The 27,326-nt window shown below is 45.0% G+C and overlaps 1 protein-coding gene across 1 annotated transcript; it reads left to right on the forward strand.

Moving 5' to 3' along the window:
• The first annotated feature begins 13,547 nt into the window (after positions 1–13,547).
• On the forward strand, positions 13,548–23,261 carry LOC308461397 (keratin, type I cytoskeletal 19-like). Its single transcript, XM_080978313.1, has 8 exons — positions 13,548–14,344; positions 15,511–15,593; positions 16,260–16,416; positions 17,089–17,250; positions 18,015–18,140; positions 19,418–19,644; positions 21,710–21,862; positions 22,982–23,261. The coding sequence occupies exons 1-7, from the start codon at positions 13,604–13,606 to the stop codon at positions 21,837–21,839; spliced, it is 1,626 nt and encodes a 541-aa protein (XP_080834439.1). The 5' UTR covers positions 13,548–13,603; the 3' UTR covers positions 21,840–21,862; positions 22,982–23,261.
• Positions 23,262–27,326: the final 4,065 nt, after the last annotated feature.

Here is a 27,326-nt window from a genome sequence, read left to right on the forward strand (position 1 = left end):
CGGTCCACTGTCCCTCAGACCTTGTGGGGGGCCGGACTATATTGGGGAGGGGAATGAACGAATTCCTATGCCCCACAAATAACCCAGAGATACATTTTAAATAAAAGGACATATTCTACTCTTGTAAAAACACACTGATTCCCAGACCGTCTGTGGGCCGGATTTAGAAGGCGATTGGACCGGATCCGGCCCCCGGGCCTTAGTTTATCTACCCATGCTTTAAATGCTATTCCCTCCCTTTGTATGGTTATTACACATTGTGCTCTTGTGCTTGAGTCCTCTTTGTGGGCTTCCCACAGGCATATAGTTGGGCCATTGGCATGTAGATGGGCCATGAACCAGCGGAACAATTCTTAACTCCTTATGAACGTCACTCCAAAATGTATTAAGCCAGCTCTGCTGTCCTGCTCCATTGGCACTGCTGCCCATAGGAAGCTACCTCATACTGAGTCAGACCACTGGCCCGCCCAGCTCAGTATTTTCTCCTCAGTTACTCACAGTGGTTCTCCACAGTTTCCAACAGGAATCTGGACTGGCCTACCTGCTATGGAGCCTTTATACCTGTAGTTGACTGCCTGCCTACCAGCTGAACTGTTACACCTTGCCCTCTCCCTAGGAAAAAGTGTCATTAGCAATATTATAATTCCAGTGGTACATCCAGAGCTCATCCAGAGCAAATTATGTGCTTAATGCTTGGGTTCAACCCAGGAATCTCTGGATGAATGGCTGCCACTTAGCACACATAGACTGCAATTTTCTTTCCTCATGGCCTGAGCACAGTCCAGCACAACCACTCACATACATGTTTGTTTTAGAACTTAGCTGCAAGCCAGTTTGTATTTGTTTTTGCAAAGGAAAGCTACACGCGAACAACAGCGAATAAATGTAACCCCACTCCTTTCCCTTTTCTGTTCATCAACTTGCCCTTAAGCTGCAAAAAGCATCAACGTTGTAAGTTAATACCTTCTGTTCGAGATGGCTTGAGAAGTTGTTTTGATTACTTAGGAAGGCTCACCAGGGTAAAGCTCTGCTACTTCTTGTCTGCCGTGGTTCCGAAGGCATTAAGTCCACAACAAGACAAGCTATAACTATCGGAACTGAAGAACAACTGAAGCAAGTGAACTGGCTCTTTCAAACAGGGATGGGGAACCTGTGGCCTTCCAGATGTTGCTGGAAACTGCCACCATCCCTGCCCATTGGCCATGCTGGCTGGGGCTCATGGGAGCTGTAGTCCAACAACATCTGGAATGCCACGGCTTTCCCACCCCATGTTCAAGGTTTTGAAGGTAAACATGTGATAGACAACTAAGGGTTCACCCACACTTCCATTTGCCTCACAGTTGTACCCTGGGAAAACCATGGTTTAGCACATAATCAGAGCAAACAGCAATCAGGTTTTGTGTGGATTGTTGTTTGTTCCGATTTAGCACTGAAGAGCAGGTTTTCTGGAGTGAAGCACCTGAGCAAAGTCAAAACTGCTTGGACTTGTGCCTAGAAAGCATGGGACAAGCTGAAAACCTCTCAGACCTTCACTTTCTAGGCATGGGGCAACAGGAAATATGGACAATCCCTCAGTCATATTCAGAGGAGATGCATTAGAATCAATGGAGAAGTTCATTGCTTTTGGTGGATTTACTGTTGAGTATTACTAACAGTGCTTCTGACAGCATTTTTGTTTCTCTCGTTTATCTAGAAAATCAATTATCAGTAAATCTATGTTGGTGCTGAACTAAAAATTCCTGATTCAGCAGGAAACCATGGGCAATGAGCTTTAGGAAGATAATTCTTCCAAAAAATTACACACCTCTTTTCCTGGACTCTGTTATTTAGCAAAGCAGTAATTAACGTTAATCTCTCATCAAGTCAGAAAACAAGAGACTGAGAAAGGCTTGTGTGTCATAAATTCCATATCTCCTTTTAAGCATGTAGAAAGATAAGAAATGCTGCTTTTTTTTTTTTTTTTTTTTTTTGGACTTCCGGGTTGGCGCCATCGCCGAATGGCGGACTCCCTCCGAGCTCCGGAGGGAGTCTGCTCGGCAGGGGCTGGGTCCTACCGCACCGGCGATGCGGGGACCCTTAAAAACCACGGCCACGAGGGTCGTGGACATGGAGACTCGGCTGGCACCGCTAGCGCCCTCCCGACTCGTGAAGGAGCCTTTTTAAAGGCTAAGGATCGGGTGCCGGGGAGAAGCGTGGTGCTTTGAGTCCTCTGCTATCCCTGCCGAGCGCAGCCGCATGCCATCCGGCGGAGAGCGCTGACTTCTTCTATTGAAAATTCGGACTTTTAGACAACAACCCGTGAGTAATTTGGAAACTGGGTTTAAAAGGAGGAAAAAAAGAATTTCTTTTTGAATTGGATACGAGCGGGGGGGGATCCAAAAAGGAAGTCAGTCCCCCCCCCTATTGTAAACCTTTCAAGACAAGGACGGGGTAACCAAGGTCCAAAAAGATTTGTTTGCTGATAAAAACTAAGAATTTCACGATGGGGAATTATAAGAACTGTGCTGGAGGATGAACTGAGGGAGAAGAAACGTAACCCCCCCCCCCCTGGGAACCGGGGTAATTGAAGAGAGAGCCTGGTGAAAAGAGTCGGAGATTTTGACAGCTGTCAAAGTAGCTGTCAAAGTCGGAAAGCAGAGAGGATTTTATTATGAGAACTTTGCTGGCTAAATTTGTTACAATTTGCTACAATTTGTTAAAACTTGGATACAAAATGGCGAAAATATGGATAACAATCGGACTTTTGGACTAGAGAAGACAAAGTTATAACAATCCCCCTAGAGGAGTTTCGGGACATTACAAAGATGGTCGTAAGTGAAAAAAACACCATTGGAATTTTACAGGACTGGTTATCTTCTGGGAAAGCTGCGAAACGGAAACAATATTTTGTCTACAGGGTGTTCAGCTAAAGGAGACAATAGAATTTTCTATTGAAGAAAGGAAGGGACTGAACGCAAGTTTTTGTTCCTGAATAATAATAATCCCTGCAGACTTACTAAGCTTCTGAATTAGAACGTTTCAGCAGCGGAACAAGAGAAAACTGGACTACAATTTGGAAAGAACAATGGGGGGAGTTTTATTACAGATCTGAAGTTAAGTGTTCTAAAAATGTTTATGAAAGGGAAAAAAAAAAAAAAAAGAAAAGAAAAAACCAGCAAGGAGTTGGGGGAAATAGGTGATTTATGGATTGTAAGAATCCCAGGCGGATAACATGGTTTGGTGGTCAGGGGGAAATTAAACCGGGGACAGGGGGGGAGAACTATAATCCAAAGGCTTGTTAACTTCTTTTTTTTGAATTAGCTTTGTCTTATCTATTATACTCTTTATTTCTTATTTCTGATACTTTTATTATGTGGGGAGTTTTTATTATTAAAAAAAGGGAAATTGTGGAATGAAAATGGGGTGGGCCTTGGGGAAGAAATTTTTTGTGTTTTATTAAGGGTATTGATGTGGAGTGCAGAAATTTTAAATTCGAATAATGGTTTAACAAATTAAGTTTTTAATTAGAATTGAGAGCTTGTGGAGCCAACAATATGAAAAAGGAATATGGTAGGGGTGGGGGAAGGGGGGAGTCCCAGAAAGCGGATATATGAAAATAAGGATATATGAAAATATGTAAATTCTTGCTTTCTGTATTTTCTTTTTTTTTTTGAAAATTTTAATAAATATTATTTAAAAAAAAAAAAGAAATGCTGCTTTTTATTCTTTGCGGAAGGAAAAGGAGTATTTGTGTTATTCCTTGCTTGAGTTACAATGATTGCCATTGTGTTGAAGCGACGATGCTCAAAAACCTAACACACAAGGATAATAAAAGTGCTCTAAAATGAAGTGGAAGTGGGGAGGAGGAGAGAAATTGTGATGAAACAATGAAAGACTTCTTAGGGCATTGCCACAATTTCTGAGTGGGATTCAATCATATACTGGCAAATTCAGGCTGCACCATGAAAGTTAATTGTGAGCTCTTGCACAAGGAACCCTCTTCCCCCAAAGATCAGTCTTTTTGCAGCTAGGAAAGTGACAGGGAATGCACTGGAAAGTGTGGGATGAGACTTGTTTGACGCAATGGCATCTAACTTCCCCACAAACAAATCGGAAGAAATATTCAATAAACAGTCAGCATCATCCAAACTCCCTGCAAATGGATCAGCTCTAATGCTCAGCAAGTTGTCTGGAAGTATCTCGTGCTTTTTTCCTCAACCATTCTCTGCCACTCTGATGTACACTTCTCTTTTTCCTACTATTCCCCTTGAGAATTTTTTTAGTCTTACACCAGTCTTAAATAAGGGTCACCCCACCACGTACTTTTTCTAGGTGGTTTTTATGAACACAGAAAGGCTCTGGGTTTAAGTTGACCACCATGGAGGCTGTGGCGTAGCTAGCTGCCCAGGTGCCTGGTGTGGCTTGCGTGTCCTGCAGCCAGACACAAGCCCCACACTGCTCAAAAAAGAAGCATGGAGCTTGCAGGCAGTCTGCCCGCCACCTCCCCCTCAGGAGAGATGCGTGGCTCAGGCATGCTGCAGTCCCCGCAGTGTGGCACCCAATGCCCCCTGCCTCACCTAGCTACCAGTGGTGTAGGAAGGGGGGTGCGGGGGGTTCAGGAGTTATTTTTTCAAAAAAAGTGTCATGAGCCCATTTTTTAAAATACAGTGGTACCTCGAGATACAGACGCTTCAGGTTACAGACTCTGCTAACCCAGAAATAGTACCTCGGGTTAAGAACTTTACCTCAGGAACTTCCGGGTTAGCGCCATCGGTGAATGGTGGAGTTCCTCCGACCGGAGGAACTGGCTCCGTGGAGATCGGGTCTTCCCGCCGTGGCGAAGGTGGGGACCCGCTAGAAATCCCAGGCGGAGGAAGCCTGGGAACGTGGGGTTCGGCAGGGCACCAGGAGCGCCCCCCTACTCACTGGGAACCCCATTTTGGGGCTCCAGAGTGAAGTGGGGTGAGCGGCGCGGTGCTGCGAACTGATTGCTACTTTCACAGAGTGAAGCCGCACAGCCATCGCTGGAGAGCGCTGACTTTTTCCTGTGGACAATTGGATTTAAAACAAGTACCCGTGAGTAGAAACGGAAAATTCGATCAAGAAATATCTTAATTTGGCACCGAAGCGGGAAGGTTCAAAACAGGAAGTCCGCCTTCCGCTTTTTGTATATAGACTGAAGCAAAAATCTTGTAAGCTAAAGCCTGGAAAGTCGTTAAAAAAGTCTAAATTTCCTTCATTTAAAACTACTGAAACCCCCTTGGAAGCAGGAGAAAAGGGGGGGGGGGACTTTGTTTAACGCCTGCAGGAGAGGGAGTGAAGAAAGATAAGTTTCCACCATCTCTAACCTGGGAACGGGGTGTCAGAGGCAGAAATTGTTGGAGAGGTTCATTGATTGTGAATGGAATACTTTGACAGATTGCTAAAGAAGAGAAATAAACTGATTCCAATGTTGCCTTTTGCATTCTAAAGAAACAAAATATCTGAAAAACGAAAGTAATTTTCCTTTGTTGGACTTGCCTTAAAAAAATAGATACAAATAGAAATTGTCTCCTCTAGAGGGAGCTTGCTAAATTGTTGCTGCAGTCTACTCGAGGACTCTACAGCTGTCAGATTAAGATCGTGGGACCAGTCCTTTTTGACCTTGACTAAATATGAGCTGGGAGGAAGTTTTGGTGCTTGCTTTATGCAAGACAAGTGCTTTGTTGGAACAGATGCATGAGAAGATGGATTTGATGAATGAGAAAATGGATTTGATGACTGTTGTGGTTAATAACTGTGGACAAACAGGGAATATTGATACAGAAATCATCCAGGGACCAACTCAGGAACCTGTACTGATTGGGCAAGTGCAGAAGATAATGGAGGAGGTTGCGGTTGCACCTCAAATAATACAAATGGAAAGACCCAAGGCCCTACAGGAGCATAAGCCGCTGTCTTTGAAGATTGAAGTTGGAGTGGGCCAGGGGGAGTCTGGAGCTGAGGAGGTTTTTAACTTTGGAGAGACCTTGAAATATGCTTTTAAATATTTTTTGGACTACATTGATGACTGTGGGGAGTGGGACTGTGGGGAATGGGCTGGTTTGATGAAGGGAGACGGAGATAATTTTGGGTTGGAATCCCCCAGAGCCCTACTCCTCAATGAGAAAGGAAAGAAATAAAGAAAGAGACCAACAAAAGACAAGGAAAAGTGCAAGTATAAACAAGAGGAAGAAGATCTGTAGAAGGGACATGGAAGAGACTTAAGGGCCTCGGACATATGTTCACCAGGTTGATGGACTAGATGGAATGGACAGTAAGGACTGACACGACCCGAGACCAGGAAGAAGAGACGTTGGATGAAGATTGGAAGAAAATTTATAAAGAATTTTTTCCCCCTAGGGAATTAGCCTAAAATTAATGAATCTTAGGGAAAATGTTGGAAGGAAACTATATGACTCTAGTAGAAATGATATCAGGAGTTATGTATAATCGAGTTTTAAGCTTTAAGCTTTAAAGTATTTTTTGGTAAGATAAGGTTAAATAAATTAAGGTAATTTGAATAACAGAATATGGGGAAAAGATGGAAAGGATTTGTTGAGTTAATTAATAGGTTAAATTGTTAAGATAAATTATTTAATAAAAATTGAGAAAGATGGAAAGAATTTGCTGAAATAACTAATCAAACTAGAATACAAAAAGGGAAGTGTGAGGAGGTCAATGAAACAAGCAAATGGAAGTTAAAGATATGTAATATGGGATTTGTGTCTTTTTTTCTTTCTTTTTTAATCTTTTTGCTGTATTGTTGCATTGGTTTTTATGTTTTGCTTTTTTTTAAATTCTTTTTTATGTATTGTAGTATTGTTTTTAATTTTTTCCTTTTTTTTGTAACTTTGAAATTATTAATAAATATATTTTTTTTAAAAAAAGAACTTTACCTCAGGATGAGAACAGAAATTGCGTGCCAGTGGCCCGGCGGCAGCAGGAGGCCCCATTAGCTAAAGTGGTGCTTCAGGTTAAGAACAGTTTCAGGTTAAGAATGGCCCTCCAGAACGGATTAAGTTCTTAACCTGAGGTACCACTGTATATATTTTAAAAACACATATTTTTGCCTTTTTGTCACTCCCCTCAGTGATGACACCTGGGGCCACCGCACCCCTCTTCCTACACCACTGCACGGAGGCTCCCAGAGAGCAGAAGGTCAGGGTGCTGAAAGCTGGAGAAGAACCAAAGAGACCACTAGATCAGGCCAATGGCCTATCTAGTCCAGCATCCTGTTCTCACAGTAGCCAACCAGATGCCTGTGGGAAACCTGAAACCAGAATTTGAGCACAAGAGCACTCTCCCTCTCCTAGGTTTCCAGAAATTGGTTTTCAGAAGCGTTGCTGCCTCCAACTGTAGAGGCAGGGTGTGGCCTTTATGGCTAGTAGCCACTGAAAGCCCTCTCTGCCATGAAAACGTTGAGCTACTTACTCCAGAACAATGTTTTTTCATATACCCTTTAGCACATCCCCATTCTTTTAATAAGTATATTGGTACGTAATGAATGAAGCTTTGCAGGGTTAAAGAAAGAGAAAAATGGTGCAAAAAGTTTAAAGATAGATGTAATCTACATTAGACACAACAATTTAGAAAGAGTAAAAATTTCGAGGTCTTAGAACAAAGAAGGAAGTCAGTATGTGTATATGTACGTAATGATTAGAAAGATGATATGGTTTTATTTGTAGATGTGGGGTTTTTTTGTTCTTTTTTCTCTTTTGTTTCCCCCCCCTGTTTGTACTGCTTTATTTTGGATTCAATGTTTGTAATTTTTGTTGTAATTTTGCATTGAAAATAAAAAAAATTCTTTGAAAAGAAAACGTCGAGCTTCTTCCAAATGAGAGCAAGTGGAGGCTTATCTGTGGTGGTTTAGAGGTGCGGCGGGGTTCACTCGGACATATGGCGCCAAACAGCTATGGGACAGCTGGGAGGAGCATAACCAGGAGGAAGCTGTTCTTCCCCTGGCAATTGTCCATTTCCCCGTTGTGCCAAGGCAAACCACACATTCTGAGAATCTCATCAACCAAAATGTCCCTTCCACAGCCGGGAACGTGTTGCAAACCAGGAAATGCCATGAAGTTAAGAGTTTCAGCCTGTTGAGGATGTGACCTGAGGGTTTCTCGCTGAGGCACCCAGTTCCTTTGAAGCTGGCATTTAAGTTTTAATTTCCTTCTGCACTGGCTGGGGGGAAAGCGTAGGGAGATAGACTGACTAGGTAGGAGTACATTAAATGGGATTTGGGATGGAAGTTTATCATTACTTGGAAATAAACCCCAGGCTTCTGGGCCATTTCTATGAGCAAGGCTTGAGGTAATTAACTCAGTTTACAGTAGCTTTAGCCTCAGATGAGTCAACCAGCTAAACCATCTGCCTGGGCAGTACCTGTGTGCTTGCTTTGGGGGTTTCCAACAGACACTGTTGTCCTAATGAAGAAAGGCTAACAAACTGGTTGGTTGCCCCTGAAACAATGGTGTGAACTCAGTTCTAATAAACATAGGGCTTGTCCACACTTCTCTTTGCCCCATCGCTTCCCCTTGGGGAAAACCCATTCGTTACCACTGAATCAGAGCAAAGGTCCATTGAGTTTTCATTTGCTCTGATTAAGCAGTAAAGTGGGTTTTCCTTCCACAGACAGCGATGGGGCAAACTGCTTGGGCCCCTGCCTAGAAAGCATGGGGAAACAGGAAAACCTCTTGAATCAATGCTTTCTAAGCACAGGACAAGCCACCACTGGTAGAAGGTGTAAGCAAGGAGCGAAATACGCTTTGTGTTAATCTGGCTTTTCAAAAAGTCTGGCAGGGAATTTGTGCAGATGGAAAATCTGCTTAAAAAACCCCTGCTGATTCTCCCCACCTGCGATTCCAAGCAACAAGCTATTTGCTAGACTTTCCTGTTCCTTTTCCAGCTGGAGAGTCTTTCAACAGCGTCCTCAACATGGGTGTAAACACTGTCTTTACTATATCTTGGCAATATTGTTGTGGTTTTCTATTGTTACTTAAAACATATAATGAAAAAGTAATGGCTGAACATTTTCTCTGACAATTTCTCTTGTACAATACAGCAAGTTCCTGGGTGTTGTTGTTGTTGTTGTTGTCTGAATCAAATCTGTCTCCATTCATATTTGTCCAGCTTCATTAAAAAGTGAGAAAAGACCAAAACGTCTTCCTAAGAAAAAGCATCTTTCAAGACTGGATTGTTCAAAAATTAGTTTTTATTTCTACTGAAAATGTTACCAGAATGCCAAAAAACCCAAAAAATCTTTAAAATGTCCAGTTCAGCTTAGAAGGCTCTGGTACCATTGGACTATGGGAAACCAGATGTATAATTTCATCTAGTTCTCAAAATAAGGGCCACACCGGGGCGCCACCAGGGAGCGCATTGGAAGATGGCCGACAATAACATCTCTCCGACCCACACGAGGTAATTAAGAGGCTGATATGGGGAGTATGCGGCCTCCCTTACCCCCCCAAGGAGATGGGGGGGGACTGCCTTGCCAGCTGTGTCCATAATTCACCCCCGGAATCAAAAGAAGGGGGTGTGGGCACTTGGCACGAAGCCCTCGAGTGAGCCCGGCTCTTCCTGACACTGTCTCCAATTTGCGCACTGGTTCGCATTAGCTCGAAAGATATAATTGGAAATATATAATTGGAAAGAAGCTAATGCACATACATCAAGTAAAGATCGGGAGTAAAGACTGCTGATTAATGGATCTCTGTGAGCGGAGCGATGGGCTGGACAAATAAATCAAGTGATGAATCATCATTAAAAGACTGGTATGTTGAAGTGAAACGGAAAGGGGGGGGGAGGAAAAAACTTTTCTTTTTTTTGCCTTATGTGAGTATTAATAACCCTCCCCTCCAGAGAGAAGAATCGTTGCAATTTATTAATCACAAGCAGGAGTTCAAGAACTGTGTGGAATTAATTATTGATCAAAGAGAGGACTGGTAGAAATATCGGGGAATGGAGGAAAGTTTTATGACGCAGTTTCAAATGGTGTCTCGCTAAGACAGGCTTGCCTAAGAAGGACGAGGGGGAGGAGGACCAGGGTCATCGGAATGTGAATGTATGGTTATCGGAATGTGATCTTGACCTGGCAGAGCCCCCTGAGATATGTTTGGCAAGCCTGGGGAAATCAACGGACAGACTGAGAGAAAGTTCTTTACGGAGGTGTGGAAATGGCGTCTGTCCTTTATGTGATATGATTTTTGGAGAGTGTAAAACCCACACAGAGGATGTTTGTTTTCAACCCGCTTGTGAAGATTATCAGAGATTGCAAAGAAAGAAATATATGATAAAGACTCTCCTCCCTGCAAGAGAGGGGAGTGGTTGTGGCCGGGAGCCGGACTCCGCCTCAAGCAGGGGGCGTTTGCCCCCTGCCTCCCACTCACCTGGTGGCGCCCACACCCTCGGCCAGGCACCCAACCAGGTGCCTTCAAGGGGGCGTGTACAGCAGCCTAAATTGCTGCGGCGCCAGCCTCCAGCCCTCACTTTTTGTTGTCCCGTCACGAGTCACCCACCCTCCACTCCCTTAGAGCAGGGTTTCCTGTTTTCTTTTGGCCTTGCTATGGACCTTAGGTTGGTCGCCCTGGTTGTCCGGGGGTCCTGGTAGGAATTTTTCCATTTGGCTTTAGGTCTTTTGGTTTTTTTGCCTACCTCGTAGCAATCGTCACAACTTTCGTGGTATTGGTGGGTAGGTTAGGCATTGGAATAATGTGTTGTGGTGTCGAAGGGCTAGGTGTGGCCATCGCCTGTGCCTTCAATTTTTGGGTATTCCGTTAAAGGAATCCGGCGGTCGTGTATTCCGTCCGATGCCTGCTTGGCGGGAGGCCATGGCACGACCCTCGGTGACATCAGCGGAGAGCTTATAGTTGGATTAGCATCAACAGGCTCCTCCTGGTGAATAAATCCCCTTTGTTTTTTACACTCACCCCTCTCCGAGTGGGTGGAGTCAGCTGACGTAATCCAATGCCTAAACCAATACCTTTTCACTTGCTGTAATCAATAAAGTTGTGGCCCTTTCTTGCCCATTAACCTTATATCACGTGTCCTTGTGTTTCATTCCACTGCGGGGGGTTCGGGTCCTCGAACCACAACAAGAAGAAGATGAGGAGAGTAACAGAGAGACTATCTGGACAGAACTGGACAGAACTGTTTAATTAAAGCAGCAACATGAGTGATGTTTGGACCCCTTTCGGAGCTTGAAGTATGGGTACCACCAATAAAAATTTAAAAATCTGGCTGTATAATTTGGAACTAATGTGATTTGGAACTAATGTGATTTGATTGGCCTGTTAATAAAAATTATATTAAAAAAAATATAGAGAGTTTGTAAGTAAACCATTTTTAACTTAAAAAAACAAAAAACAAAAACAAAATAAGGGCCACACCAGTGAACCCTAATTTCCTCCCATTCTAAAATATTTCTAAGTGAACGGAATAGCTGTTTATTCCTTGACTTTTGCCTTTCAGGTGGATGGGCAGCAGTGTTAGGAGGGTGGTGAGACTGGTGGAACCCTCAACTTTCACTATTTAAACTCTTAGTGGTGTTGGGCCTGAAGTGCAGAAAGCAGGCGGTAAACTGAAGTCTGTATGGCAGACACTCCAATTTCATTAAGAGCAAACATTTTTCAGTACCACAAAGGACTCAGAAGATGTATAATCAGCAGCCCCTTTGGGCTATTATGCCAGTAGAGAGAATGAGATTTAATAACCAGAGTAATTAGCTAGCCCCAAATCCAGCAAGCAAATAAATAAGAGACACTTCTGAAGTCAAACATCGTTGGACAGGCAACACCCTTCTCGAGAAGTACCACAAGAAAAATGTTGACTGGGGAATTATTTTGTCGAGTGAGAAAATGGAGAACCAAAAAACGCAGCGAACCAGCAAGGCTAAAGCTAAGGTTGGGACTGAAATGGGAAATAATGCAGTCCCACTCAAGGTGGGGTGGGGGGCTTCTTTGAGAGGACATCGGGTAATGCCATAGCAACTTATTATACCACCCCCCACAACCCAGCAAAATGAATTTGCTTCACAAAATTATTTGCTGCACATATTGATGCTTAATATATACTGAAAAGTCACCAGATTGTTCAAAATTCCACTGACATTTGTATTTGCCAAAAGGCAATGATCCCACCTCCCCACCCCAGTTATAATAGCAGGCATCAATATTAAATTTCAGGCTGTAAAATGTAGAGCCTCTGTATTGTTATATGGCCAGACTTAATTCAGAGCTATTACACTAAATTTAAGCCAGGGTTGTTGAGTGGTTAGAGCAGCATTAGCCAAACTAGAGACCTTTAGAGGTTTTGGACTAAATCTCCCAGCAGCCCTAAGCAACATGGATAATGGTTAGGGATGATGGATGTTACAGTCCAAAAAACCTGGAGGGCATCAGTTTAGGGAAGGCTGCTCTAACCAATCCACCACACTGGCTTAAATTTTGAGTAAAAAATTCACATTCAACCTTTGATTATTTGTGAATATTCATTCAGCATTTGAGTGATAATTTTCAGCTATATATTGAATTGGGAAACATAACTGTTTTCGTGCTTAAAATGGGTCATGTTTCAATTCTACTAGAGTTGTGTGCGGAATATCCTTAGATTTTGATTTTTCAGTGGAAAACAGAAATGTGCTACTTCCCTTCCCCCCATTCAGTGACATTGTTCCTTCTTAGCTACAGGAGCTTTGGTACCAGCCGCCCCCTCCCAGTCTCAGCTTCTTTCTCCTTCCTAAATGGGTCATAAGAGTGACCCCCCCCCCCAGCAAAGCAGGAGTCCTTTGATGAATACAATGGCACAACGACGTGATATATGCAAATCATATCTGACTAATAAAGAATAAAGTTACTGGGGCAAATCAGGGAGGCTGAGAATGAGGACAATGCTTCTGGGACATAGGTGAGCCCAGCCAATCAGGGATCACGGAATGAATAGAGCGACACCACCAATACCACACAGTCAATCAAATTTGTCAACTTGACGACATCACTGAGGGCAGACGAAATCCGTTTCAAAGAAGATCAAGTCAGGCAGCTATTTCTCAAGAAGTGTCAATGTCGTCGGCGAAAAGGAGGCGCTTTTCAACACTCAATCAATCAAAGTTCGAAAACTGAGTTGTTTTGTCTCATCCTTAAATTGACGAGATTGCATTCCAGCTGTGGAACAAAATTAGGCTGGCTCAGGAAAGCTGTGTTTTATCCTGTAGGCAAAAGAGGCTATTATGCACTGCTGTGCCACAGTTTGTTTGCCAAGTGTGTCTCACAAACAACACAACATTTTACTCCTCGTTGGGTTTCCCCCCCCTCCCAGAGAGCTGCTGACACGCGCAGCATCTTCTTCAGATCCCATTATATCTTTGCCTTTGGGAGATCTGTGGCTCAGATAATTACAGTATCCAATGCTACGAGTTTAGAAGAAAGGGGGGGGGGGGAGAACCACCTCACACACAAAGCAAGAAAGGAGCTCAACCAGTACTGGCGACACCCTCTGCAGAAAGTATAAATAGAGACCTGGTGGGGCCTGGAGCCTAGCAGTCTTACTTTACATCCAGCAGTGCCTCTTGCTTCCTGCTTAGCACTAGAGATCCTCCATCACCATCACAATGAGCTGTAGCGCAAGGCACACCGTCTTAACAGCTGGAAGAAGCAGCAGCGGCAGCTGCAACCTTGGTGGAGGGAGGGTGGGGGTCTCCTCGGTCTCCTCTGGACGGTACACTTCCTGCGGGCTAGGCAACGGGAGAGCCAACTTCTCTGGCCGGAGCCATGTCGGAGGAGGCTCCACTTGTGCCTACGGAGCAGGAAGAAGCCAGTTCTCAAGCGGAAGTTGCAGCGGGGCCTTTGTTGGTGGCGGACATCTTGGGGGAAGTGCCGGCTCTCATGCTGGGAGCGTTGCTGGAAGGAGCGGTGCAGTTGGTGGCGCTGGTGGTGGGCATGCTGGCATGGTTGGTGGCATGGGTGGCGTGGTTGGAGGTGTTCCTGCTGGCATAGTTGGTGGCATGGGTGGTGTGGTTGGAGGCCCCCATCCCGGTATGGTTGGTGGCATGGGTGGCGTGGTTGGAGGCGTTCCTGCCGGCATGGTTGGTGGCATGGGTGGTCCTGCAGTAGTTGGCGGAATGGTCAGCGAACCTTTCTGCGGAGGCATGTTCTCTAACCTTGATGGGAAAATGACCATGCAGAACCTCAACGACCGTCTAGCTAGTTACCTGGACAAAGTCCGGTGCTTGGAGGAGGAGAATGCTGAGCTCGAGTGTCGGATCCGGGAATTTTATGCCAAGCAAGGCCCGCTCTGCGAACCCAAGGACTACAGCCATTACCACCAGCAAATTGAAGATTATAAGAACCAGGTAGGGTGCCAGTTGACAGCCAACTTTTAGTCATTCTTGCACTCTTTCCTTTGAACTGACTACAGACAGCAGGCCTTGGCTTAAGCTCAGATCTGAAATGGCAGTGGTGTGAAGTCAATTTATGAAAGACGAAGGACTGAAATTCTCTTAAGCTTGTTCTTGGAATTCCCAAACTCATTTAGTAGATGCTCTGTTTCCTTAAAACTCAGTATTGCTATTTTTCAATGTTGAAAGGTTTGTTCAGATGTGTGATGTGGACTGTACAAAACTAGAACTGTGATCAGCAAGACTTAAAAAAAAAATCCTACAAGATGATTATCTTCATTTCATATTGGTGTACCGCCTATGATGTTCCACTGCAATTTCTACTGCTATCATTCCAACTGCGTGGGAGCCTGTGTATAGTTTGGGTGGTTTGTGGTTGCATGGATGGCGTTTTGCTAGGCCCACAGTGCAGTAGCAGACTGTGTGGTGGAGCATCGGTGCTTACCTGTCCTCCTGAAAGTGGAGTCGCTGCTGCTTATTTGGAAGGAGTGGAGGTGGGATGATGTGCCAGGGAGGTTGGCATGACACAAATGCACTGTCAGGAGTGTGGATTGGCTTTGTAGATGTGCTTCCATCGCAGTGACCTCCCCACCGTGTCTCTCCTTTCCCTCCCCTTCCTGTCAATCAGCAGTAACTCATCTGTTGGGAGGTCAAGTGTGCACTGCTGCCTTACCATGTTGTCTGCTACTGCCATGCATGCACGTAAATGGCATACTATGTAGAAATGGCTTCTACAAGTAGGAATTTAAGTGGTCTCCATGCTTCTTGGCACCCCAGCCCAAAAGGAAGCAGAAGGGAGGGTTGTGGAGTGCTGGGAACGCTTAACATGTGCAAGGCTGGAGAGGGGAGAATCCAGTGCTGACACAACTCCTGAAGATAAAATGGCTACAAGGTATTAATTTCTACCCACTTGTGATCATGGTGGCTTGCTGACTTGTGGTTCACCTGTGTGTAGATATGGAACTATTATGGACCAGTTGCACACACTGGCTGAAGACTGGCATGAAGATAGAGGAAGGCTGATAAACATCTAGCGTCGATTGATGCACTCTGAATCTTAATACTAGATCTTCACATGCAGGGGTGTTAACTGGTCTCTTGTTAACTTTTTCTGTACCCAGCTCATTTGTACAAGTGTGGAGAACAACAAACTCCTGCTGTGCATTGATAACAGCAAGCTGACTGCTGATGACTTCAGAACCAAGTGAGTACTTCTCAGTAAACAAGGGGGCATATGGAACAAATCTGTGTGCATTAGATAGGGTCCCATTGTTCGAGTGAGGGAATATTCTCAGTGGCTCAGGTTGTCTGCTGTTGGGACTGTCTGAAGATGGGGGTGTTTGTCCTTCCAGCCATCAGGAAGTGTCTATTCTGTGGGAATACATGGAGTTCTGCAGAACTGAAGGCCATTTCTGCTCTAGGGTGGGGAGCCTTTGGCCCTTCAGAAGTTTCTGGGCTACAGATCCCCTCACCTCTCATTATTAGCTATGCTAGCTAGGACTGATGGGAGTTGGAGTCCATCAACTTGTGGAAGTCCACAGTTTCTCCATTCCAGCTATAAGACACATGAGGGGGACTGTGACACTTTTCCTGGGGCAGCAAAGCCAAGTCTTGACAATGTGATCAGCAAACAAAATCATCTTGTTTGTTGGCTATTTCCCTGCGTTTCCTCTTTCTGTACTCCGTGGCATACAATCTCAAGTTGGAGATGCGTTTCCCACAATGTGGGAAAGCCTATCAGAGCTAGCAGCCCTCCTGAAGATCTAGGCTGTAAGAGCGATGATCACAATTGGCCTTCCCTGCGGAGGGACCAAAATAACAATCCTGCAACGAATAATGGAATTCTCATGCTCTGCTCTTTGCGGCTTAGGTATGAGACGGAATGCTGCCTCCGTCAGAATGTGGAGGCTGACATCAATGGCCTGCATCAAATCCTGGATCAGCTGACTGCCTGCAGGTCTGACCTGGAAGTGCAGTGTGAGAACTTGCAGGATGAGCTGTGTTGCCTGAAGAAGAACCATGAGGAGGTGAGGGACACCGTCTTCTCCTTTAATGAAGTCAAAATGGAACATGTGGAATGATGCTTTCTTGATCCCAAGGGCATTTTTGAACATGGCACAGCTTTATAAAATGAGTAGAGTGGATCTAAGATGTGGATAGCTGAGTGCATTTACAGCCACTGAAGAAACTTTGATCTATTAAGTGGCAGAGCATCAGTCACTAGCAAAACTGCCCAGAGCAGGACTGGGCAAGCTATGACCCTTCAGTGGTTGTTAGACTACAACTCCTATCATCCCCAGCTATCAGGACATGCTGACAGGGGTTGATGGGAGTTGGAGTCCAATGGAAACTGGAGGGCCACAGCCTGACCACCTCTGGCCTAGGGACTCTTCCTTTCACTTGCATAGTTAACATATCACTACAATGCAGGAGCCTCTTTATATTAAGGGGTATTCAGTCACATGCATTTTGAAGTGGCACAGCCCCAGAATGGCACTGCCATTCACTGTTGGTCCAGAGGATCCATCTTGTCTCCTTGAGACAGATCTGCTGCTTTGAGCCTTCATTGACTTCTATTATCATGATAGTTCTCATTAGAGAGTTCATTGGGGGTAGAATGGATAGTAGAAAATGGGAGGTGAGAATCTGCCATGGGGGTGGGCAGAAGTTTCATTTGGGTTGCAATCTTTTTTTTGCAGGAAGTCACCTGCCTGAAGAACCAGTCAACCGGCGATGTCAATGTGGAAGTCAATGCTTGCCCTGGACCGGATCTGAGGAAGATCCTGGAAGAGATGAGGTGCAAGTATGAGGCAATGATAGACGGCAACCGCAAGGAGGTCGAAGCATGGTATGGATCCAAGGTAAGCTGTACACCTCCAAGTCCATAATACATAAAGCAGAGGTACAACGGGGACTGTAAAGAATTCAAGTAAAATTGAAAAGTGCAATGGACACAGTCAGTGGTTAATTCCAAATATTTCAAGCCTGCTTGGATGTCAACCCCTAGACATGGAGAAACTATTTACACCTATTTCTAGTTGCATATGGGCTGCTTGCTTAGTTACACATTGGGGGAAAATACTCTGAATACGCTCAGAGGCACTCTCCTTTCATGATCTCTTACATTACTACAGATATTATACATTCTCTATAGACTGCTCCACCATATCATGTTGGCCAAGCAAGTCTACTCTTAAGGGAAGGTGCTTTTTGGACAAATAGCCAGCATGGGAATCTCTGTCCAGATCAGGAGCCTAATTCAGGGGTGGGGCTTAGGGTGTTGTAAAACCTCTCCTTACTCTGGGCCCAACCTGCATCAGGACCTCTGCATCTGCAATTGATGCTGCCAAAAAGGATCCCATTCATTGGGACACTTCCATGAGTACTTTCCCCTTTGCATTGTCACATATTTAGAAGGAAGCCCCAGAAATACCCTCAGTGGGGAGAAACATAGGAAGCTGCTGCACACTTAGTCAGACCACCTGTCTTGTCTAGCTTAGTGCTGTCTAGCCTGACTGACAATGGCTCTTCCAAGACTTCGGGCTTTGAGATGTCAGGGATCGAACATGGGACCTTTTGCGTGCAAAGCTGAGCTGCATCCTTTCCCTAATTCCACACATTACAGATCGAGGAGGTGAATCGTGATGTCTGCACCAGCAGCCAGGAGATCGAAGAAAGCAACAACAAGGTCACGGAACTGAGACGCCAACTGCAAGCCTTGGAGATCGACTATGATGCCCAGTGCAGCCTGGTAAAAGAGAGAGCAAGAACTTCCCTTGGCATCATTGAAGCTGCATGCTGTTGGGGTGGCAGGGAGAGATAAACCACAGCAGGCAGCAACATGCCTTCATGCAATGAACTGGCTGGCACAAGCCACGACTGGAGAAGGGCAATGAGAACAATGATGATGGGGAGCTGGTGTGCTCATCTCTGCTCTCCCCTCTTGGGTTTTACTCTAGACCAGCGGTTCTCAACCTGTGGGTCCCCAGATGTTGTTGGACTACAACTCCCATCATCCCTGAGCTCTGGCCTTGCTAGCTAGGGGTGATGGGAGTTGTAGTTCAACAACATCTGGGGACCCACAGGTTGAGAAAGGCTGCTCTAGACTCTAGTTTCAGAATTCCTGGAGAAGGCTTTAATCCAGCTTCACCTGCTCTTCCTCCACCCCTCTCCTTGCCATTGTGCTTTAGTGGCTGAGATTGAACAGGGCAACCCGATGCAAGCTTGCATCGCTCTGTGCAAGGAAGTGTAGCCCCAACACTATGCTAATCATTGTGACATGCAGTGCATGTGGCTTTGCAAGCCCCAGTGATCAGCTGTGACATCAGGTGATGGACAGGTTGGCAACCAGTTTCCCATGCCTGGGGAAAACCATGTTCACAGCCCAGCTCACTTATGGATTTTTACTTACAGTGTAAATCCAATGAAAGAAAAAGAACATCTTGCAAGGGAATATTTCTGACGCTAGTCTGTGTCCCTCGCTCCTCCCTCCCTTTTGCCAACTATAGCCCCATTCATGCCATACATTTAAAGCACTATGATTCTACTTTAAACAGCCATGGCTTCCCCCAAACGATTCTGGGAGCTGTAGTTTGTTGTGAGTTCTGAGAATTGTTAGGAGACCGCGCCTCCCCATTCCCCTCGCATAGTTCCCCTCTCCTGTGAAGAGGGGTTGATAGTTAAAGCACTGTGGCAACTGCAGCTCTGGGAGGGGACTAGTGGTCTCTTAGCAACTCTCAGCACCCACAACAAACTGCACTTCCCATAATTCTTAGGTATGATATTGCTTTAAATGTATAGTGCAGATGGGGCCTAAAAGCCACATTCATTCATTCCACTTATATCTTTTGCCCCAATGAGCTGAAAATGGTGTACACAGTTACCCCCTCATTTAATCCCCACAACACCCTTGCTGAGTGAAATTAAACCCTTTTTATTTTGTATTAATTAACACAATGGTTATGCTTATCTTCCACAACTGTACTCCTGTTATAAAAGAGAAATGGTGGGTTCTGTTTTGTTTCCCAGAGGGACACCCTGGAAGCCTCTCTGGCTGAAACAGAGCACCGCTACAACAACCACCTGGGCGAGCTTCAGGAGCGCATCTCCTGCCTGGAGCAGCAGCTGGCAGAGCTGCGCTCAGAAATGGAGTGCCAGAACCATGAATACACGGAGCTCCTGGATGTCAAAAGCCGGCTGGAGCAGGAGATTGCTACGTACCGCTGCTTGCTGGAGGGCGGGCAGCATGATATAGTGTAAGTAGTGTGCAGAGGCGTCAGTCACCTCCAGACCGTCAATGTTTTGCTGGTGGGATTCAAGCGCCTACTGGAAATGTAGTTTCGTGCAGTTGAAGCTGATTAACGCAGCTTAACAAATGCACTTTTCCAAAAGGGACTTTTTAAAGGATGGGGGAGTAATTCAGGCCAGCATGTGCTTAAAGACAAACCTACCCAATACACACTTCTCAAAACTGAAACACAGGCATTTTTCAAATTTTTCACTTTGCTGATTTTGCAGTGCAGTTTTTCAGTCGAGTAACAACAACAACAACAACAGCAACAACAATCTATTATTTATACCCTGCCCATCTGGCTGGTTTTCCCCAGCCACTCTGGGCAGCTCCCAACATAATACAGTACTAAAAACACGATAAAACATCAAACATAAAAAACTTCCCTAAACAGGGCTGCCTTCAGATGTCCTTTAAAAGTCAGGTAGTTGTTTATTTCCTTGACATCTGATGGGAGGGCATTCCACAGGGCGGGCGCCACTACCGAGAAGGCCCTCTGCCTGATTCCCTGTAACTTCACTTCTCGCAGTGAGGGAACTGCCAGAAGGCCCTCGGAGCTGGACCTCAGTGTCCGGGCTGAACGATCGGGGTGGAGACACTCCTTCAGGTATACTGAGTAATGTCTATAGAAATGTGTGCTCTCTCTCTCACACACAAAATGCTAAGTGCTTATTTTTATTAAAGCATCTAGTTCTTTTGGATGTGGGAACTCAAGAGTCAAATCCTTGCTCTGCTCTGAAGCAGTTTGGGTAATCTTGGGTGAGCCGTTCCTTCTTAGGTCAAACCCAACTCACTGGTTTTTTGTGTGTGTGAAGGCAAAAGCACTGCCCTAAACTTGAAGGAACAGCAAGCACTTAATAAAGAGTTAAGCGTTAATCCTCGCCACTTATAACCTGATTAGTTTCAGGGCATCTATGTCACCTCTATGAGAAGGATCATACTAGGGTGTGGAACAGTTCACAGGTCCTCCTCTTTCGGCCCATCAATCTCTCCTCAGGCCTTTCCCACTTTCCTTGGCTTCCTTTCTCCCACTGCTGAGCTTAATCTATAATAAGATGAATAGCATGCACTGCCCAATTATTTTCAGATTGCAGCTCAGCTGTGAGGAAGAGGGAACATGACTAAGTCCGGCTGCCATGCTGCCTTTGGAGAAAGGGATTAAAGGATCACACTCTTTTTCAATGGACAGTTTGCTATGCTTTCATGCCGCACAGTGAAAAAGGGACCTCGTTTTTCACCGCACAGCGTGGTATGGATTAGGGTTGCTGCCTTATTATTGAATATAGGATTTAGCATCATGTATCCAAGTCATGGGCGGTAATAAGCTGCAATCAAGTCCATATGCTGCACAGTTCATTTTAGGACACGAATGTGCCCCTTCTCCAGGATACTCTTCAGATGCTAGATTTAATATCTTATTTGTTTCATAGATAGCCTGCGGTCCCCTTGACAAACTCAGAGTGCTTTGCATCAGGTTTCCAGGAAGTCTTTCATCCAGGCGCCTTACATAATAGTTTCAGGACTGTGTCTCCTGTGGTCTTAAGACACACTTCGCCACCTCCTTGCTAAAGCTAAGCAGGTCTGAGTCCGGTCAGTGCCTGAATGGGGGACCCCTGAGGAGATACACACATACTGCCTTGGATTCTACAATGGAAAAAAGATAGAAAATACATGTAAGCAAGTTAATAAAAAAAGACAAATAAGCTGTTCCCTAAGCATCAGATCTCCCATCAGATGTTGAGAAGTGGATGTTGAGAACTTTCATGGATGCTTTAGTGATGATTCTGGCATTGCAGGAGGTTGGACTAGATGACTCTCAGGGTCCCTTCCGATTCTACGATTCTGTGACTAAGTGCAGGTGCAAGTGATTCTTACACCCACACAATCTTCTCTAGTTTATAAGGAAATATTCAGCTTAGATAGAACAGCAGCTGATGGCCAATGCACGGGGCTGGGGCCTTCCTGCTGCTGTATTTTGTCAGAACTGATTTGTAGCCTCGCTGATCAAGACTCTTCTTCTTTCTCTGCAGTGGTGGAGGGGGAGGAGCGGCTAGATCCAGCAGCACATCAGGTGGACGATCTGGCGAAGTTCGGACATCCCACACTTACGTGACCCATTCCGCAGGTCATGCCTGCCACGGGGGCCATTTACACCACTAGATCGCAGGAACGGAACGCATAAGGTAAGAAATGTCCCCCATTCTGTTCTAGCCTTTGCATCCCCAACGCCTATAAGGAAATGGGGGTGGGGGAACTCTGAAGCATTTGGTCCCTGTGTCATGTGCTGGCACAAAAGCAGTGCCTGGGGTAGAACCAGGTCCTCCAAAAGCACTGAAATCAGGAGTGGGGAACCTGTGGCCCTCCAGATGTTGATTACTGGCTATGCTGGAGGCCAATAGGGGTTAGAGTCCAACAACATCTGGAAGGCCATTGATTCTGGATTGAGTTGAAATTCTGACTGAGGTTCAAGCAGATGGTGGTGTAAGAACAGGCCAAAGATCAGAGCTATGATGTTTTGTGTATGTATTATTATTTACAGCAAGTAAAATGTCTTAAGCCCTGCCTATGGGCTTGCAATTAAAAAAATATGTCAAGGAAGGAAAAATGGATGGGAAGGAAAGAGGAAGATAAGCAAATTCAGGCACAAAGCTGGAGTCCCAATCTCACATATGCAGTTATAGAAACCTAGGAGCTGGCATACTTGAACCACTGAGTGATAGTTTCTCAACTGACTGAGTCGTGTGGTTTCCTTAGAGTGACAATTCCTGGTCCACTGGATAACGTCTAGGATCTGCTGCTCTAAAGCCTAGTTTCCATATGCATTTTTTCCCCATTTGCATTCAGAGCTATAAAAAGACGCTATCTCTAAATGGGCCAATCATTGTTTCGAGAGTTTTTGAGTTTCTGGGCTTTATGGAGCAGAGCCGTCTTTGAGAATAAGGAAGTAGGAGAAGAAAATTATTTGAACTAACACAACTACACCTTGAGCTTATTGCAAATCTGTGCAGTTATTTTATTTTCTGAGATAGTTATGTATGTCTTAGAGATAGTGGTGACGGGGGCATAGCAAGAACCACGTGGGTGAACTGCCTGGTCACAGATCGGCATGCTATGAACTATTTTACAATACCTACAACTGGATAGTAATGGATCTCTGATTTGCTGAATGATGCAGTCATCTAAAATGTATTATGTGTACATGAACTTAAAATGTTTTCTGTTGAATGGAATGGTAATGGACAGCACCATTGATGCTTTTTTTGCCATAGTAATTCAATCTTGTTTTTCCTTATCTTTTCTAGAAAACTGCCGGAGAATGGGCAGAGAGCATGCTACCTGCAAGAAGTAGCTCATCCAAGCTGTTGTTGGTCCATCTGCCCAGCGGTATCTTTCAAAGCTGATCAGATGCCCTACTTCACTGTCTCCTATGCTACTTCCCCATTATTTTGCAGCATGCCATTTGTCCAGACTCTTGTTTCTCACCCATCATGCATCAGTGCCGTGGTTGGCAACCTGCTGACCACCGAAAACAAAAGAAGTCCAAAATAAATAAATAAACCCCTTGCTTTTCTCTTGATGCCACCCAAGGCCTCTGCATACAAAATTGTTGTTGTTTTTCTTCTTATCCAAACGTTATAAAAAATCATATGGAGAATGCTGAGCCCTCCCCGCCAATATACAGTGGTACCTCAGGTTACATACGCTTCAGGTTACATACGCTTCAAGTTACAGACTCTACTAACCCAGAAAAGTGCTTCAGGTTAAGAACTTTGCTTCAGGATGAGAACAGAAATCGTGCTCCGGCGGCGCGGCGGCAGCAGGAGGCCCCATTAGCTAAAGTGGTGCTTCAGGTTAAGAACAGTTTCAGGTTAAGTACGGACCTCCGGAACAAATTAAGTACTTAACCCGAGGTACCACTGTATTAAATTATCCATGGTGTGGAGAAAGTAGATGGGGAGGTTTTCTCTCTTCCTCATGACAGTGAAAGGTCAAGCTGAATGGTAGGGGAAACAACACCTTAGAGACTAACGAAATCATTACGGCAAGAGACTAACACAGCTAATGCTGTCTGGTGGGAGATTCAGGACACACAAAAGTACGTTCTTCACACAGTTCATAAAAGCTTCAGAAGTTGCCACCAGAGGATGTACTGATGGCCTCCAGCTTGGATGAATTTATAAGGGGATTAGACAAATTCATGGAAGATAAGACCACCCCTGGCTATTAGTCATGATGGGTATATGTTATTTCCACTATGGGAGGCAGGATGCTGCTGAATACAGTGTTGGGGAAAAGAGCGGGAAGAGGCTACGGTGCTCATGTCCTCCTTGTGGGCTTCCCAGAGTCATCTGGTTGGTCACTGCAAGAACAGAATGCTGAACTAGATAGGTTAGGTGTGGTAAACTTGTGGTCATTCAGATGTTGTTGAACTACAACTCCCATCATCCCTACCCATTGGCCTTGTTGGCTGGGGCTTATGGGATGTGTAGTTCAGCAACATCAGGGGGGAAGGTTCTCCACACCTGAGATAGGTCTTTGGTCTGATCCAGCAAGGCTCTTCTTATGGTCTTACATTCTTAGACAACATATGCAGGCAGCAGTCACATTAAGTCGCCATATTCTTCCGATTCATCACTTGGACTAAAGTTATTGCTGTCTCAAAGGGTACAAAGTCAAGTGTGTATTTCTGAATGTGTATAAATAAGCATGCTTGTGTGTTAATGGAAGCATGTGTGTATGACTGCACAGGCATGTGTCTGTCTGTCCCTGAGTGTTGGTGTGCTACAACAACACACTACCCCTACATTAGCTGGTTCGGCTTCCAGCTGGAAGCAAGATAGACCTCCCAAAACAGATCAGGCAGACTTCAGAATTTCTAAGAGATAGTGACTAATTGTCTCATTCCTCACTGAGAAGCTTATGAATTTTCCAAGCTCCCATGAGTGCTTCTTCTCATACAAGTATCAGGCACTCAGATTGAGATGTTCCTTTTCTTCCAAGGAAATCCTTCAATTTATTCTCCAGAAGAGCCTGGCTGGATCTCAGACATCTAGTCCAGCATGTGCACAACAATCATTTGATTAGAAGGGGCTTCCAGATTGACAGTTCAAGCTCTGTCTTAGTCATGCGAGCTCTCAGATATCTTTGCAAAATGTGTCAACAGTGCTACTCGGATGAAAGATACTCGATCCTTCACAATAACCGAGCAATGTCTAGTTTATGAATACTCTGGAAGAGCCCTCACCCTACCATGTGATAAATACTGTCTTGTGAACCAACTCTCAGTAGCCCTAAGAGAAGCAGCTTGCTAGCTTCCAAGTTACATTTAAGGAAGAGCTCGTCAAAAGTGATCTCTTGAAATGCCAAGTAACTAGATTTCTTTTTTGTTGTTGCCACATCTCCATCATATCCATTTATGATACTTATACACCAAGAACGGAGAACCTTCTCCAGGGTCCACATTGTGTCACGGACAGCCTTCAAGGGGCTGTCTGCCAGGGATAGCATTGGCCAGAGGCAAGCAGTGGGCAGAGCAACTCATTTAATTATTGGCTGCTTACACACTACCATGCCCTCCAACACGTTGCGATGAAAAACATGGACGCCATCTTCCAGGACCCCGCTCCCATGCAAGTCACATGACCTGCATGAGACCACAGCCCTGGAAAAAGCATTTTTGTGCATGGTGCCCAAAAACGGGCATTTTGGGAATACCATGCAAGATAGCAACCTTATTTCAGGGGCACAAAATCGTGTGAGATCATGGTGCCCAAAATGGCCGCCATGCTCTTGTGTGGAAAAAACCCCAGGATGTGCAGGTTTTACCGGGACAGTTGAGGGATATGCACCATATCTTTAAAGCACATTCAAGGCACATTCCTCCCTCAGTAATTCTAGGCATTGTAGTTTACCGCTCACAGAGTTATAGTTCCCAGGAACCAAAAACATACGACAGTGGCCAGAATTCTTTAAGCGGGGAAATTCGCTTTGAAGGTATAATGTGTACACAGCCCTTATCTCTGTACAGTGGGCCATGGGTCAGCCACCACATGGAAGCCAGAGGTTTCTACACTTGAATCTCTCCATGCAGACGAGCAAGAGGCCTTAGGACAGCTGAAGGACATAGCCCAGGCAGAAGAAAGATCTAAAGCAGGGTGTGGTGAAGCAGGGCTGGAGCAGGGTGTGCAACCTGGGATCAGGCCTAGAAGGCCGCATTTGACCCTCTGGTCTGAAGTTACCCGCCCTTGCTATAAACAGACATTTGTAAACTGTGGAATCCTCTCATATCTCAGCCCTGCATTCCTCTAAAGAACCTCCACTTTACCTCCCCTCTGCTAGCACAAGGCTTTTCTATTCTGTCATGGAGATTATATAACAGTAGGGCAAGTCTGCCGTGACTGCTTGGGTTGGAGGAATGCCAGTTGGAGGATGCAGGTATTTGTACTAAGAATGTATGATACTCTTAAAGGATTACAATCCAGTGCTGTGTGATGCACTCCCGGGGTCACCACAAGTTCTCTTACATCAGATAACCATCACTCTTATTGTGTGCTTCCTGGAGGAATCAGCTTCATTGCCAATAAGTGCAGAATTAGCTATGAGATGTTCTCATTAGCATTTTGGTCAAAAGCAATGCTCACAAACATACAACGTGGAGATGTTCACACTTGCAACTGGGATATTTTGCTGGACTTGGCTGATTGCTTTTTTAAATATATATAGTGGGAAGAATAGCTAAACCTTATTTACCTCCCTACCATGACTGCCACCTCAGCTTGGCAAAGAAAGGTGGGGGAGATCTCAGCAGAGAGTGCAATTCTTGGGCTTCAGAGCACCTGAGATGAGGTCCATATCTTATGACTGGGCTGCTTTTTCTTTTCTCTCTCTCTCTCTCTCTCTCTCTTTGCCCCAAAGCAAGGGCATTGGATAGCTGGTTGTCCTCTACAGGACAAATGTATCATCTAGCCAGTGTGGGAGCCGGTGTGGTGTAGTGGTTAAGAGAGGTAGTCTCGTAATCTGGTGAACTGGGTTTGCGTCTCCACTCCTCCACATGCTGCTGCTAGGTGACCTTGGGCTAGTCACACTTCTTTGAAGTCTCTCAGCCCCACTCACCTCACAGAGTGTTTGTTGTGGGGGAGGAAGGGAAAGGAGAATGATAGCTGCTTTAAGACTCCTTCAGGTAGTGATAAAGCAGGATATCAAATCCAAACTACTACTACTACTACTACTACTACTATCCTTCTTCTTCTTCTTCTTCTTCTTCTTCTTCTTCTTCTTCTTCTTCTTCTTCTTCTTCCAGCCATTAGTTGAGGTGGCCCCACATATGGAAACAGCATAGCTTCATTGATGGTGATGCAGGAGAATGTGCTTCCCTGTCCAAATTCTGCATCAGGGACTGTCAAAACCTTGCAACCAGAATCAAGAATGCAAACCACACAATTTGTGTAACATGTTCTGATTGTGACATCCAAGTGATTCATGGAATTCTTAAGCACTCCAGAAGAATGTGTGAATGAACAGGAGGAAAGTGTGAATATGTGAATGTAAAAGGGAGTGGGAGAGAGAGAGAGACAAAGGACAGTGCCAGATGGTCGGTGTTTTCAAGTGTTATTCAGTCACATACTGGTCAGTTCAGGTTGTCCAATC

This window comes from Podarcis pityusensis (assembly GCF_964106645.2).
Source record: "Podarcis pityusensis genome assembly, chromosome: 13".
NCBI classification, from domain to species: Eukaryota; Metazoa; Chordata; class Lepidosauria; order Squamata; family Lacertidae; genus Podarcis; species Podarcis pityusensis.